This window comes from Apteryx mantelli, chromosome 13 (assembly GCF_036417845.1).
Source record: "Apteryx mantelli isolate bAptMan1 chromosome 13, bAptMan1.hap1, whole genome shotgun sequence".
Classification (NCBI taxonomy): domain Eukaryota; kingdom Metazoa; phylum Chordata; class Aves; order Apterygiformes; family Apterygidae; genus Apteryx; species Apteryx mantelli.
Window position 1 is genome coordinate 19,002,780 of NC_089990.1, and position 15,773 is coordinate 19,018,552.

The window sequence follows — 15,773 nt, forward strand, 5'->3', positions numbered from 1 at the left end:
TGCCCCGGGGCCTCTCCCCTCCCCTCCCCTCCCTCCCCTCAGGGGGAGCCGCGCCGCCCGCGCGAGGCGCCGCTCCCGCCCGCCCGCTCCTTCCCGCCTTGGGCGGCGGCTCGCGCCCCCCGCCCCACCACGCCACGCCATGCCCTGCCACGCCCCGGCCCGCTCGCTCGCACACACGCCGAGGCGATGCAGCTTTAAAGGGGCCGCCGCAGGCGCCGGGCTGGCCCACGTGAGGCCGGGGAGCTCCCTGCGCCCGCAGCCCCGCGCCGCCGCGGCCGCCAGCGCCGCCCGCCCGCCCGCCTCACGCCAAGTTTGATCGATCTCCCCCGCCCCGCCCGGCCCGGGCGGAGCAGCCTCGGCGGCGCGGGGTGCTGCCGCCGCGCCGCTACCCACCATCTTTGGGGGAAGTCCCTGCGCCGGGGGGGCGCGGAGACGGGGGGAGCCGGGCAACGGCGCAGCCAATGAGCCCTCCCAGGCTGGGGTGAAGACGAGTGGAGAGGGATTGGGAGAGGAGAGAGGAAAAAAAGAAGACGGGGAGGCAGGCGGGGGGCGTCCTCCTCCTCCTCGCTGCCGGCGCCGCCGCTGCCCCGCGCCCGCCGCTGCGCCCATGCCCGCGCCGCCCGCCTCGCTCTAGGCACCGAACCGCCGCGGCCGGAGAAGATGGGGCAGCGCGCGCCGCGGGCTCCGCTGCTGCTGCTGCTGCTGCTGGCCGCGCTGCCGGGGGCGGCCCTGGGCGGCTTCCCCAACACCATCAGCATAGGTAAGCCCGCCGCGGCGGCTCCGCGGGGGCACGGCCGGCCCCGTTCCGCGCCGCGAGGCAGCAGCGGCGGTGCCCGGAGGCGGCGCTCGGCGGCGGCGGGGCCGGGGCCGCGCGGACCTGGAGAGCAGCGGCCCGAGCGCGCACGGGCGCCCCCGAGCCCGTGGCGCAGCGCGCCGCACGGCTGGGGCGAGCGCCTGAAACTTGTTTTTTTTTATTATTATTATTTTATTTTTCACCCCCTTGCCCCGCTGCCTTTTCCCTCCCAGAGCGTGCGCTGCGCGGTGCCGCTCTGCGGAGCGCTGCCGCCCCGGCGGCCGCGGCTGCCCGGACCGCGCGCGGCACCTCTGCGGCGAGCGCGGAGCTCCGGGCGCCGGGAGGGGAGCGAGCCCCCGCTGCGCGGCTTCGCAAGCCCGGCTTCGGGCGGGAGGCGCGCTGCGTGTGCGCACGCTGCCCGGCTCGGGGCCCGCGCGCAGCCCGCTCCTGCCCCTTGTCGCCGGCATGGGCAGCGCGTGAGTGTAACTCGCTGCGTCTGTTGCTTCTGACGATTCGTTCTGAAACGTCTTTTCCCGTTCTTCCATCGCAGGTGGACTTTTCATGAGAAACACTGTTCAGGAGCACAGTGCGTTTCGATTTGCTGTGCAGTTATACAACACCAACCAAAACACCACAGAAAAGCCCTTCCATCTGAACTATCATGTCGATCATTTGGACTCTTCCAACAGTTTTTCAGTGACAAATGCTTGTAAGTAAATACGTGCCTTTTAAAAATTATTTCCTTGTTATCCATCTTTACATTCAGTTTTTCCCCGGTGGCCTGGAGTTATCATTCATATGATGCAGTGCAACAAATGTGTATGTGCGCGTGTACCTACTGACATGAGGTTTAGTGGATTTGCAGCATTATATGGTTGAATAATGTCTCAGGGAAAGTTCTCTTGCCACTTCTTTTTCCCCCCTTTAGTCTTTGTTTTACAGAAAAAACAACCGCATTACTTGTATGGCAGTGTTGTGTAGCCGTGATTAGTGAATCCTTGCTGAAGTAACATCCCTTTTTTGTTCAGGTTACAGCCTAGTTGTGTGAAACAGCATAATTTGCAAATAATACCATGTAGGAGTAAAACAGAAACAGCTGTTTACAGGTGACCTTGAGATAGAACTGGAGGGGCTTGCTTGCCTCCTCTGCTCTAAAATACCATTTTGCATTGTTTCATTTTTTCCTTACAGTGAAAGTCCTGATTAAAAAACTGATGAGACTATAAACTGATGAATACCCCTAGAGCTGAAGGGAGAAGAAAGAGAATCAGAATGCTTAGCATGATGAATAATAGCTTTGCACAACCAATGCATACGTATAATTTGAGCCTTTATTAACAAAAGAAGCAAAATAGAACTTTGAGTAGTGTTAATGGGGTGTTAAAAAGAGAAATCCCTTTCTGAAAGACTGGTGTGTGCTCTGCATTTAAAAAAGCATTCATTTACCAATAGTAGTTTCTGAATATTGGCTTTGCTGTTGTGTCTATATGAACTTTTTTACAGTTTTTTTCATAAACCTTTGAAAATGTGTGGAGTCTTACTGAGAGGTAGTTGTATATATTTTGCAGTGTACAGAAATATGTCTGTACGTGATCTAAAGGATCTCTGAATGCCAGGTACCAACTTTATGAACAGGATTCCTGTTCATATACTCTCAGTGTAGGATTTCTTGAAGATGAAGCATTGTACTAATGTGGAGTCCTAAAAAATATTAGTTGTTGTTTTAAAACAATGTCCTTATTTTAATATCTTATTTCTTTAATTTTTGTTTTTAGGGATTAGAATAGTTCTTTATATTCTTCTCCTATATAATAGGAAGGCTAGAAAAGTATATATCTAAAATGCTAGGAAGAATAAAATATTTTCTGAGATAATTCATGGTTGGAAAATATACAATATGGAAATATTCAGAGAAATTGTGGGCTGATGTTCTAACATACCCCCATGTGATTGCTTCTTGTTAGTGCAGCATCAGACTTTTAAAAGGGCTTTGAATTAGGACCTTTAAAAGTTGGGGGGGGCGGGGTTAATTATGTAATATCCAATTAAAATATTCACTAAAGTGGAAAAAAAGGTAAATAAAAGTGTGTCTGTACTTTGCATCTTATTTTACTAATCCTATCCTGCCTCAATAGCTCTTACAGCAAACATCTGACTATTAATCCTTAATCAGTGTAATCCCTTCAAGAGGCTGCATCTCAAACACAGTTTCCTAAATATCAATTATATGGATTTAAACTAAATACATTAAACTGCTTGGGTGATTAATTATTAATTGTTTTTTAAAAGTTCTGCCAGCACTACTTCACAGATCCCACCAAGACAAGTGAAACACACAGTCATTCAGAGGCAGTCGATGTATTATTTAGTTAGTGTGCTCCTCATCTTCTGACAGCTAATGATTTTTGTCAATGCTTAGTGAAAGCTATGGCGATTTAGCAAGATGAGAGTTGATTTTCTGTAGTATGAGGCTACGTATTCCAACAGGCATACTACTAATGCAGTAAAATTTGGAAAACTCAAATCTCTGGAGAAACCTTGGACCAGAGAATACCAGCCTATAGTAACCTATTTAAAAATAGCAGATGTGGAAAAAGAAACAGAAGGAAGAAAATGAAAAGGTGACCTTGTCTGTAGCAATGCCAGGCATCTAGTAATACTGTTGGTAGGAAAATAATATAGCGAGTCCAAGTCGCCAATCATTGAGAACAGTTGCTCTTTTCAGATCTGTAAGCAATTATCTTTGAAAGTCAGAATGCTCATACATATCAATGCCTGAGGATGAACTAATAGCTCATCACATTACCCAGCTAATGTGTAAAACATTCTGGCCCAAGTATCCTTAACCACATCCTCACTTCCTAGTGGAGTGGCAGATAATTTCAGGGTGCTGCCGTATCCATGAAGGAATCCTTTCCACAACATTTTTACTTCTATTGAAGATAAGCATAAATTGTCTCGAGTGCTGTCACACAACCTTTTGATCAATATTTGCAATTGGCAGGGATCCATATAAGAGAAACCTGCAGTGACTCTGGCTGCCTTCACTGGAGAGAAAGGCTGCGACTGACTTTGTGGTGGGATATGTAAAGAAACTGAAAGGAAATCGGAGAAAGTAGCAGGTGTAGGTTGAGCCTAGTGCCTGTGCTAGTCAGTAGCCATTAGCTAATACTTTGCATTCCCCCTTGCTCTTACAGTGGCTGTAATGAACGTTCGTGTGCGCAGGGATTGAGGGGCGCTTTGTTCAGGAAAGACTCTTATTCTTACTGTACAACTGCACATCCTGCCTGCTTGGTGCAATCTGGTGCATTCCAGAGGCAGGAAAAAAAGCCTTCTGAAGTATCATCGTGAGCCAGAAATAAAAAGCCCACCTCCAATAGGGTTGGTTTGGCAATATCCCATGATGAGAGCAAACTTGTTTAGAAGCAAAAGGGAAAAAAAAAATCCTGCCCTAAGCCCCTCCCTCTCATTCCCTTGTCAGTTAAATGATGCTTAATCTGATTTTCATGTACAACCTCTGTGTTCCCTGCTTCACTGCTAACACTGAGCTTCTCTATATGTATTTAATTTACACTTACACATGCACGCATGCGCATGCAGTATTCATCCACTCTCTATTTAACTACTCACCTATTTATTTAGCTATGTGATACCGTCATAGAAAGGAAATGCAAAAACAGATGAAAATTCCACTGTATTTAAAGGTGAATTAAAGTTTATTGGTTGGCTTTGGGGGGTTTATTCATCTCTTAAAATATGCAGCTTTCTGTCATTAGAGAAAACAAAAAGGAAAAAGTTAACTTGAGCTGCATATGGATAAAATGGAGTAAATCATGAATGGCATATCTTTTCTTCAAAATTTCTCACAAAGGGAGTGAGCTGTCTTTTTCAAAATGATACGGGTATAACAGCTCAGATGTGAAGAATGCTTGACTGATGAATTTATACATTTTTATTATAACCTCTGATGGAGGGTGTTAGTATTAATGTTGAATTATGCGTACAGTTCTGTAGATCATATTCCCTAGAAATAACCCGCGTATGTCTTTCTGCTCTGCACTTGTAGTGCACTATACTAACACTGCTCTAGCCTCTGCAGTGTCAGCTCATTAGCACACAGATCTCATATTCCCTCTCTGCACTGTCATTGCAAAAAATTGCTGTTGTACACCTTTACAGCCAACAAATGTGCTCTTGGATTATGTACAATTTGCGAGAAATATTTAGAAAAGCAAACTCAGTCTTATAGATAATCTCCATGGAATTTCTCAAAAGAAAGCATTAGTTTTTGTAAAAAATCTGTTGATCATGTAATGATAGCGGTGGGATGTGTACAGGAGAAAAGAGACTTTGATTGCAGAATCTAATTAATCTACAGGCAGATTCCCTCTCTGCTAAGCCTAACCTATCAGCTACAGATCCTTGTCTCATTAATTTTTTTAAGTCATTTCTCATATCTTCCTAACCCAGAAGGCTCTTTTTTATATTTTACCAAATTTTAATGTGTAGGGGTTTTTTTCCTCTCCCACAGGCACTCATTCTTTAAGAAACGAAAGAGGGAAAATATAATCACGTAGTTACCTTAAGTTGCTAAAATCCTTTAACTGTTTGGGCACTTACTTGAGGGAATCAGGCTTCTGCCTTTCTCTGAAAATTATTCTTTATTGTTCTCGTTGTGTTTATTCTTTAAAATTCAGCTAAGGAGATTTTAGTGCAAGTAGTGCCTGGTTTTTGCTGTTCTGAGAATGTTGCAAATATGATACCACAGGGCTGGTGTTGGACAATTTTTCCAGTTTAACTGTATTTATTCCCTTTCCTGATGCACAGGCTCATATGTATATGTTCATGTATGTGCGCACACACTTTCTCCCTAGGTGCTGCTCAGCATTTCTTTTTGCCAGTGGGCAGATAATTTGCTTCCCTTGCATCTGTGTACTCTTTGTCCAGCTGGCAAAGGACACTGATGCTGAAAGTGGTCAGCTCCCCAGTGCCAAAAGCATAAGCATGCCTCTCCCAAAGTCTTGCCAAGTTTGGGCCATACACTGGTGGTTTTGCCTGAATAAAGACTACAGGGTAAGTGCCTACCTCTCCCAGTAAAGCATGCACCATGGTTTCTCCAAGCAGGCTGTGGTAAAACACCTGGAAATGTGCTCTCCTCACAGCTCTGTTCATCACTGCTCCAAAAAATGCCTTTGATGCTAGGAACTTCCTCAAACATTGCACATTACTGCTGTGTGACCAATGAAAATAAGGTGTTTTCAGCTCGGAGGTCAAAGCTTTTGCAATTTTGGGATAGATGGAAAAGTGAAGCAGGATGTTGTCCCATTAAAGTTGGTCCACACTTCATTGCAAAGCCGATGAATTGTTGTTAAGCTGAATGTGGTCTTGGTGCTACTAGAAGGAACCATATTATTTTAAATCATGTTTCATTAAGGGTTTCTTAACTTAATTTTAAAATAAGCTGAATCCCCTTTCCTCCTCTGCTACATATTTATGCATTTACATACTGTTTAGATGTTACGATTATACTTAACTCCATATTTATTACATGAACACTTTTTTGAAATTCACCAAGTGAGCGAAGAGTAAAGCACTATGCAGAGAGCCATCTCCTTGTTTAATTTCAGAGAGATTTTGTGCCGATATAGAGATCAACTCATGCTCGCTCTTAGATAGCACTGGGCCTGCAGAACCCATTGGACTATTAACATGAGTTGGAGAGCTACCAATTAACTCCCAGTTCTAACAAAACATGTAACAGCTATAGTCCACTTCCAGAAGGAAATGGAGTTGTCGTGATGGGAAACAAGCAGGCCACAGTAGCTTTTAACAACAACAGCACACAGTTTCAGGAACTGTGCAAGAGCTACAGAAGATGGTGGGTTTCTTTCCCTTGGGCACACTGTGCGCTGGCTCTGTCCTGGTAGTCTCTGGGAGGTAGGAGGCCGGTCTACTGCAAGTGTAGGCTTCTTATGCAAGACAGTGTGAAGTGAAAAGTGGGAGAGGGAGCTGGTGTATCTTTAATGATTTTTCTTTTTGGCACAATCCAGCAATTTAACATTTTTCCATCTAAAGTACGTATTTTGCCGTTATCCCATTTGGAATGCTAATTGATTTAGATAGGCATCCTTACAAGTTCTAGAATATGTTGTTTTAAAGCAGCAGCTGTTTATTTTTATAGTTCAGTTTCAAATCAAACAGAACAGTATCACTGAAAACTCTGGTACACTTATTGTGAGAAAGACGTTTATGTTGGTTTCGTGTTTGGTGTTCAAGGTAGAGCCTAGGATCAGTAACTTTTATTCCGTACAATATAGATCACTGGAAGGCCAAGGCCTGCCTTCTAAGGGAGCTCATAAGGCAACCTAAAAACTCCATTCCTATTGTCATGAGGCTTAAATTTGCTGTACAAGGGTTTGTGCCTCCACTAGAACAGTGTAGCAGTCTAAAAATAGAAAGCTAAAAATGATTGATCTAGATCAAACCAGTTTCTGTGAAACTGTGTGATGATCACTGTAGTGAAGCAATCTCCATGCTTCATCCACGGGGATTTTTTTTTCTTCCAAAAGTGTGTGTGTGTTGTGTTTTGCCATCACAGGCAGATGTATGCTTCCCTCAGTTATATTACCTACTTTATATTACTGTTGAACTTCAGAATATTGAATGCCTTAGAAACCTCAAACTTGAAATCATCCTTGAGTTTTTAATTTGCAGTCATTCTGTGAGGACTCCAAATAAGAGGCCCGCGTTCAGCGGTTTGTAGGTATTGCAGTGTGGATGTTAACTAACACCTATCACAGAACTATGCCATGTGTACTCTGGAGTGACTACTTTTCAGAGAGTTTGGAAATAGTTCTGTAGTATTTCATTTGCCAACGTGTATCTATATGTGAAACGTTCAAAGTCAGTGTGTGCCTTTCTGGTTGTTCTCACCAAGATGTAATCCTCATGGGTAAAACTATCATAGAGAGAGGAAAAGGAGATGAGGTTCCTGTGTAAAAAGGAAGCGAATGTAGGAAGGAGTTATGTCAATGCCTCCACCTAGCACTCGCTCCTGCCTGTCTTTCTGGTGGGTTCTGAGGCACTGGGTCTGTTTCCTTATCTTCTTAACCACTTCTAAAATAGCGAGTGGCAATGTGCAGCCATCACACAGACGCTAATAGGAGGCACAGAGGCCCTTATGCATGAGGATCAACCTGCAGGAACACTGCAATACAGGTGACTTGCCCAGGCACTTGTAAAAAGGGTGAATTGCACTCCTAGAATTGGATAATAGCCCAGGTGAGCACTCTTCTGCTGGAATGGAGTGACCTATAAGATCACTTGTGTGTAATTACTTTACTAGACTATTTGGACATTTCAGATATGCTCAAAGTTGCTTTTACTTCTTTCAAAAACAATTTATGCATCCACTTTCAGACCACTTGTAAGTTCTGCAATTGCATTTGGATGCCTGGGCCTGCCCTTGTGTTGGGCTTGTATTTGCTGGGGTTTAGTCACAAGTGATGTTTGAAATTGTGATCAGGAATGGGGGGGGGGAGGGGAAATGTAGGGCTGCACTGTGATTCTACCTGTCTTGAGTCCTTTTTAATACAATAACTATTTTAGAAATGGTATCTGGGAAATGTATATCCACTGTCTGGTGGTATATATTCCATGTATACTTCACTCTGTGTGTATTTCATTATTTTCACTCCTGTATCTCCTGGACTGACCTGTAGAGTGGTGCTTGTTACCATCGGTAGTTTTGCCCTATGCAAACATCTATTGTTCGACCACAGGTTGTATGGTCAAGGGGTTAATCATTGGAAATCATTGGCTCTTCCACTGGCTTTTACCATGATTTGGAGGAAATCAGTTGGTCACTTTTGGTAGCATAGTTTTGCCATCTCTTATGGAAGGGTAATACAATTTACCTACATCAACAGATGTTGAAAGACTGTTTACAGTGGAAAAACTAGGAGAGTCTTGGCTAGAAGGGCCTCTTCCATTTTATTGATCACTTCCTCCATTCCTCACCATTCCTTTAAATAAATAAATAATAAAAAACAAGTCTTCATCCTTCTGAAAAACAAATCAAAATAGCACTAATTTGCTGTGCTTGTCAGAAGATGTGCATTCCTGCTGATGAACCTAGGAGAACATGTCGCAGCTGTACAGAAAGCCAATCTGTCACTTGACAAAAGAGATATCTTCAGCTCTTCACTTGAGATAAGCAAAGCTGTTGGAAAGAAAGCAAGTTCAATATTAAGAAGTTCTTTGCTTCCTATACATCCTGGGTTTTTGTTGTAAGTACAGTTTACATTTCTACAGCACAGCATTTGCCTGACTTTTGCTTACTGACCCACACTGAGACTGCTTATTTGAGTGGTGGGAGAAAGAACTGTCTTCAGTGGAAGTGGAGCTGCCTGTTGGTTTCTCCCAGTGAGGCTTGTAGGATGTGCTGTGACTTGAATCTCACAGTGGCTAACTTTCCCAAGAGATGTGGGGCAGTGCATTTCAGGGATTGTTGCCTTCTCAGATTTCTGTGTCTGACTTCCATTTCACAGATCTTAGTCAGAGAGAGGTGCTGCAGTTCCCTTTCTGAACACAGCTCGGACTTTGAATCCTCTGATGTTTTCTAGAGAAAGCAGGATATGTTGGTCTAGCACTGATCCCTGAAGGGTAACTGCTCAGAGGCTGGCCTTTGCCAGTTAGCATCCACAACAGCTAATATGAGTAGTACTGGGTTCCTGATGATCCCATTCATAACTGGCACCATAGTGTATCTAAGGCAAGTGGTGGACATGAGCTTGCTGATGCATTACGTTGTAAGAGAAGACAGTCAGACTTAACTCGAAGTACCACTTAAAGCATGATAACTAGACAGCTAAGAGGTAGGAAAGTTGAACAGCAGAAATTGGGGAAATTTAGTCTTGCAGTCCTTTTTCAAAAGTCGGTGGAAAAACTCACCCTGACCTGTGTTGAAGGTTTAAGGGACCCCACGGAAAAAGAGAACATTGATCCAGGTTGCTGAAAAGAAGATCCAGAGTCCAGTTCTATAAATCCCTAGGTGCCTTCAACACTCAGTTTTGTCCATTCTGAGCTCTGTAAAAGTGAGTTGGCAATCAGTACCTTCTGAGACCAGTGCCTTTTAATTACTATTTCCAAGCAGAGGCTACTTGCTTTTTCAAGCGATTAGCCATCTTCATGTGAAGAATCACAGGGTTGCTGCATCCTGACACATCTCGATTGATCTTTGAACCCTGCTGTGAATGCTAAAATCCTTAACAACTTTTGGGGGTGGGGAGAGGCAGGGGAGGTGGCTTGGGGAGAAATGGTAGTGTGTGTGTTTGGGGGGGGGGGTGTTTTAGATAATGAGCTTTCCATAGCTACCCTACATAAGAAGGTGATATGAGGTTATTTTTTATCAGTTTTAGGATTTGGGGTCTTCTGAGGCTTTACCACTAATATCCCCAAGTTTGGATTCTAATGGTCTGATGGCTGGAGAACTCAAGTTCATATGCACTGTTGTTTCCCAGCAGATAGGTGAGAGCTAATTAGTGTCCATTGATTTGCAAAGGACTGACCCAGGGGTCTAACCCTGCATTGAATCTAAACCGTTAAGGGGATTCTAAATTGTCTTGGAAGTTTAATGTACTCGACCATCTTTCTTCAAAGTGTTTGTGCTGTGGTCTGGTAGCATCACCAGAGCAGCTTCGCTACCATCGCTGCAGTGATGTCGAAAGGTGCTGGACCTGAGGAAATGCTGGCTGTCTAAGCAGTCAGCATATCATCCTCTATCCTGCTTTTAATTCCCTTTTTAAAATGCTGTTTTCTAGGACAGTTTATAACTTCTTGATGAATATAAAACAATACTAAAGAAAAAATGGATGTGGTCTTGCTAGCTAATCCTATTTCTTTCCTATTTCAATCACGCTGGCAGAGTGATTCTCACAACTAATGGTAGTTCTCACATGTACACTGAACACCTTGTACAATTCAGACCTTGCTCCTCCATAGTGCCATTACCTCACTGCAGTTCTGTTATCCTAGAAGAGAATGTCTATCCCAGAACATCATGTTGCATGATTTCTAAAAGACACATGATTGGAAATGATGGGAGCTGTGTGACTTGCTAATCTTTCAGTTCAGATGCAGTTCCAAAAAGATTTTAAAGATTAGTTTGGAATTGACCAGAAAGTCATTAAAAAAAGTGAATTAAATACAACAGCTTTTTTAAATTGTTTCAGACTTCAAAAATTCATTTGGTTCCAGCTGAAGCCAAATTTTTTGTTTTGGAGATGATTTCTGGGCTACATACCTCTTTTTCCTGAGAGAAACAGTTTACTGAAGCATATACCAGTTAACAAAATGTTTCCGCAGACATGAATCTGCCCTTTTTCAATGTAAGGGCATATAGATGATGGATGTGAATAACTTTTTGTATGTGTTTTGGCTCACTGCATTTTTCAGGGTATATAGCACAAGCTGTTTGTGATGGATTTTATGGACTAGCAATTTTTATCAGTTAAAGTATGTATAGCATGCCTTTTACACAATCTACAGCCACTTACTTATTACCTGGAAAGGCAGTGGGATGAGTCCAAAAATTGGTCAAAATGAGACCAGTTCACTGTCCCTGAAGTTTTTTAGGATTCTACTTTGGCTGTTCCAGGTGCGTGAGTTATCTTGTTTAAAGCATGAATCAGTCTAGCTATACTACGTGCAGAGTGTAGTAGATGTACCAGTATTTTCTACAAACATGATGTCCTGTTTCAAAAATGTGCACTTGTATGCACAAGGTGTGCTTTACTGCCAGTTGTGTTTTGTGTAACATGAAAAGATGTCGCAAGCAGTGATACGTAGTTGTGCGTATCTGCAGTGACCACTGACACCTAAATGTTTTAGTGTTTCATTGCTCTGCTCTGATAGAGAAAAAGCCCTTTCATATCCCATTAGGTGAACGTGCGCAGTCAAGATTCATAATGAGGTCTTATTCTGATCTGATTTACACCAGGATAAATTTGGGGGAGCCTTGTGGGCTTTTGGAGGAGTGAAGCCAGTAGAGTATAGCAGGATAAAAAGAGAGCGGTCCATCGTGGGGTGTTCCTGACTGAGTGTCTGGGTAAGCGAGGGGTGGGGGACCTAGGGCAGCCGTGGATTCTCCGAGGGAGACTCGGAGCATCTTCATCAGTAGGCCACCTCTCCTCCTCCACTACCCAGGTGGTCTAAGCCCCTGACTTTAATAACTAAATTTCAAGCCTAAAGTTAGACCAGCTGAATACCCCCTTGTTTAATGTTACACATATTTCCGCTCGGAACTTTGGGAAATTTAACAAAATGTTCACGTTCCGCAGTAATAAGTGTCCCTTTATAAATGATGCTGGGTATCTCAGAAGTATCTGTAATAGACTGTGTAGAGCAGAATCTGCCAGGGAAAGATTTTGTTTTTCAATTGAAACAAAATAGAGTAAATCAAATAGTCTCTAGTGCAAAGTGCTGACCTTGCTTTTAGCAGGCATCACTTACACCATATCCACTTCTCAGATCTTCATTTTTCTTTTTCCCTGTTTTACTATTTTTCTATTTCTCTCTGCATCAGCTTATGGATTTTGCAATTCTTCTATGAATAGAGACTGGGTGACATTAAAGGAAGACCATAGACTTCTCAGTGAAATTTAACTCATTGCTTCTCTTACCTACTTGGATAAATAGTGATAGCGCTGATTGAAAAAGATGCCACCTTTTTCTGAGTCACTTTATAGCTAATCCAAGAAAAGATCTCTGGCAAAACAGGGTCTTTTGACTGAAGCACAAAGCTAGCATTTTAGCCTATTATCTGTAAAAATACCCTGTTATTTTTCATGAATAGTGAACCTATCATGAATAGTGATGCTGCTAACCCCTGCATCCTGGTGAGATTCCAGCTTGGATCATTATCAACATAAACCACTTATTCTCCTGGAAGCTTCATTCAGATAAATTATCTGCACTTCCTGTCTTAAATTCTTATTGTGGTGTTCTGCAGTGTTAGCCTTTCTTTCATATAAGATGCCTTTCAGATTTGAGTTGAGGCAATTTCTGCATACACTGGAGAATACAATTGGATATTAAAGTACATTTTCCCTGCAGGCTTTTCTGAAAAGATTTTATGCTTCCTTGATAATGTCTGGAGATTCCCTGTGTTAATAAGAATTGTTTTGTTAATTGCTTCCAGAATCTACTGCTCTGGAATATTCTGCATTAATCAGGATCTTCACATGAATTTAAAAATGGCATTTTTCTGGACAAAATTGCAAGCAGGATTAATATGATTCCTCCTTTTTACTAAATGGTCTCTAAAAATGTTTATATCAGCCCTGTGTATGCCAGGGTAGATTGGGTTGAATTTGGTTTATTGCAGGGTTCTCTTTAAGGGAATTAAAACATTCTGGGCAATAACTTACTCATTATTGATTATTAATTCTGTTCTGAAGAAGGTAGAGCAAAGCTGCATGTAAAGTCTGAATCTGTCATTTCAGTTTCTCAGAAATTCAGCTGTGGAAATCAGTGTATGGGAAAGCACTTGCAAAAAGTACTGGGAAGTCCCAAAGGCGGGAGACCTTGTTCTGCAAAATAGGTGTAGGAAGGGCACTAGCAGTCAGATTCTGCTGTGCTATCCTGCCCGTCTTTCCTGGATGAAAGATGCTATAGAAGTGTAAAGGATTAAGATCAAACCTGCTGGATGATCGGTACTCTCTGTGCCTTTGCCCTGCATGAGCGAAGGGCCTGCAGTTCAGACACTGCCCGCTGGCTTCTCCGCTGAGCCTGCCAGCAAAGGGTCGATTCGTGCCCGTCGCAGGAGGGCGGCTCTTACAGAGGCCAGCATCCACTAAGAGCTGTTCACTGAGCTCTCTTTAGGGACTTTCGATTAACACCAGTCTGCGCTGCTATCTAATCATTTACCTGAAACTGAGAGACTTAATTTTACCAGTTTAGCCATCCTCCTACCCAGTTTGTTCAGGCTTTTTTGTGACAGATTCCCACTTTAAATCTAGTCACAGAGAAGTATACAGTGCGGTGCTGCAGCGATTACAGTTGCAAGCATGTAGAGATTTATTCCCAATGTAGGGGAAAAAAAAAAGCAGTAACTGTCAAATAGTGATGATCAAAAACAATAAAGAACTGCAGCTTGGTAAATTCACTCATTCTCAAAGAACTGGCTTTTCTCTATGAATGTCCCACAGATAATTTTGCTTTAAAAGTATAATCAAGGCTTTCATTTTAAAACAGCTATTGACTTTCTGTTTGCAAAGGCAGCTTCCACAGTACAGCTTGTCTCATTCCTCCGAGGCATGGAGGCACCAACTGGGTTGTGAGCTTCCACTGTTTGTCCAGTGTTCTTCTTCAAAAGGAGTTAATGTCATTAATCCTTTCACTGTTGGCCATTATGCCAGAAACAGCCCACTGAAATGCTTTCTTGGTGTGGCTGGATGTGTTAATTTTGTCTTCATGTATTATTATAGCAATAAGCTTGTAAATTGGATAATGCTGCAACTTAATGATTATTTTAATTGCCAGCATATAAATATTGTTGGCAACAGGCTGTCTGAATTAAAAGTGATTGTTTATAGTTATGGATGGAACTATGTGACTCTTCAAACCTGGTCCAGCAGCAGTCTGGTTACCTAGATAGTCTCAAAGGACCCAGGCATTTCTGCAGAGCTCGTCTGGTGGAGTTTCTGCGCAGTGTTACGCTCTGAAGCAAGGAGCTGAGGTGACAAAGGCTTTGGCTCCTGTTCCTGGGTGTCTGCAAGCAAGAAACTGCTGCAGTCCTATGGTATATTGAGCTCTCTGCAGTGATGTCTCGTGGCAGCACAAATGCTACCTGGAAGCAAATGAGTGCCAGCTCTAGCTCCTTGGGAAAACTGGTCATTCCTCTGTCTCCCACTGGAGCATGCACCAGGGACATTGTGATTCCTTACTAGTAGGTAAAAATGTGGTAGAAAACATAGTAATTCCCGATGGGTTAGGAGTTTTTCTTGCAGAGGAGGAAATATGCTCATAGCCTCAGTGGTGGTGACCCTCTGATCCCCAGGCTTATAGGCTGGGTAGCAGTGTTGCTGTGATGGATCGCAGGCCCAGAAAGACTGCCAGGGAGAACCAAATGGATCTCTTTCTCAGTGTAGGGATTTGGAAGTTTTCTTTGGGATCTGGACTTGGCAGAGATGTGTTTCTTCCCTTCAGTCAACTATCTTTAATCCTTTTCCTGTGTTTTCTGCTCCTGCCATGCTTTCAATAGATGGGAGCAGATAGACCATGATTAAAAAAACTATTTCACTTTAGAGAGGCAATGAACTGGCTTGTGAATGGTGCCTTCTGTTCCCTGTCTGCCTGGGTTCACCTCACACCCATCAGCCTGAGCTTTAGTCTCATAAACATTGAGCTCTTTGGTCTGTTTGGCTCCGAGAAACTCTTTTAAGGGTGGGCGATTTTAACACTGAAGTAGTTTAAAAAAAAAAAAAATCCAAACCCTGCTCAGGTTTTCTCAGAGCTGGCATTAGCTATCCCCAGGGTAGGCTTATTCAGATCACTGGAGCTTTCTCTGAATCCAGTTTGACTTTTGAGAAGGTTGCAAATCCTTGAGATCATGCAAGTTTCCTGCAGAGCTCTGTGCTGTAACATTGGAGGGATCCTGGTACTTTCAGTAGTGCCTGTATGCAAATAAAATACTTGGGTGCTTGGAAAAAACAACAGTAAAATAATTCTTCAGCATTTCATTAGTTTCTTGAAGCCTGCCATGCCTTTTGCACCAAAATGAAGCTCCTCTGCTTCGCAGTGATGAACCCCCTAAAACAAACAACTGAGATTAGTATTATTTATAGATAACCACAGGATCATTTATTCATCTCAGGTGTTTACTTTTGGGCAGCCCGGTGAAACTGATGAAATTGCCAGTTGTCTGAAATGCTACTGCCAGTTGTTTCAATGAACAGTATCGATTATAGTTACAGGACTA

The 15,773-nt window shown here is 43.3% G+C and overlaps 1 protein-coding gene across 2 annotated transcripts in view; it reads left to right on the forward strand.

The window, feature by feature from the left end:
- Positions 1–578: 578 nt before the first annotated feature.
- Positions 579–15,773, forward strand: part of GRIA3 (glutamate ionotropic receptor AMPA type subunit 3) — a 154,790-nt gene continuing 139,595 nt past the window's right edge. For both annotated transcript variants that reach the window (XM_067304266.1, XM_067304264.1), the window contains exons 1-2: positions 579–760; positions 1,344–1,502. In XM_067304266.1, the coding sequence (XP_067160367.1) occupies positions 661–760; positions 1,344–1,502 (259 nt within the window). In that variant the 5' untranslated portion in view covers positions 579–660. The remainder of the gene's footprint in view (positions 761–1,343; positions 1,503–15,773) is intronic.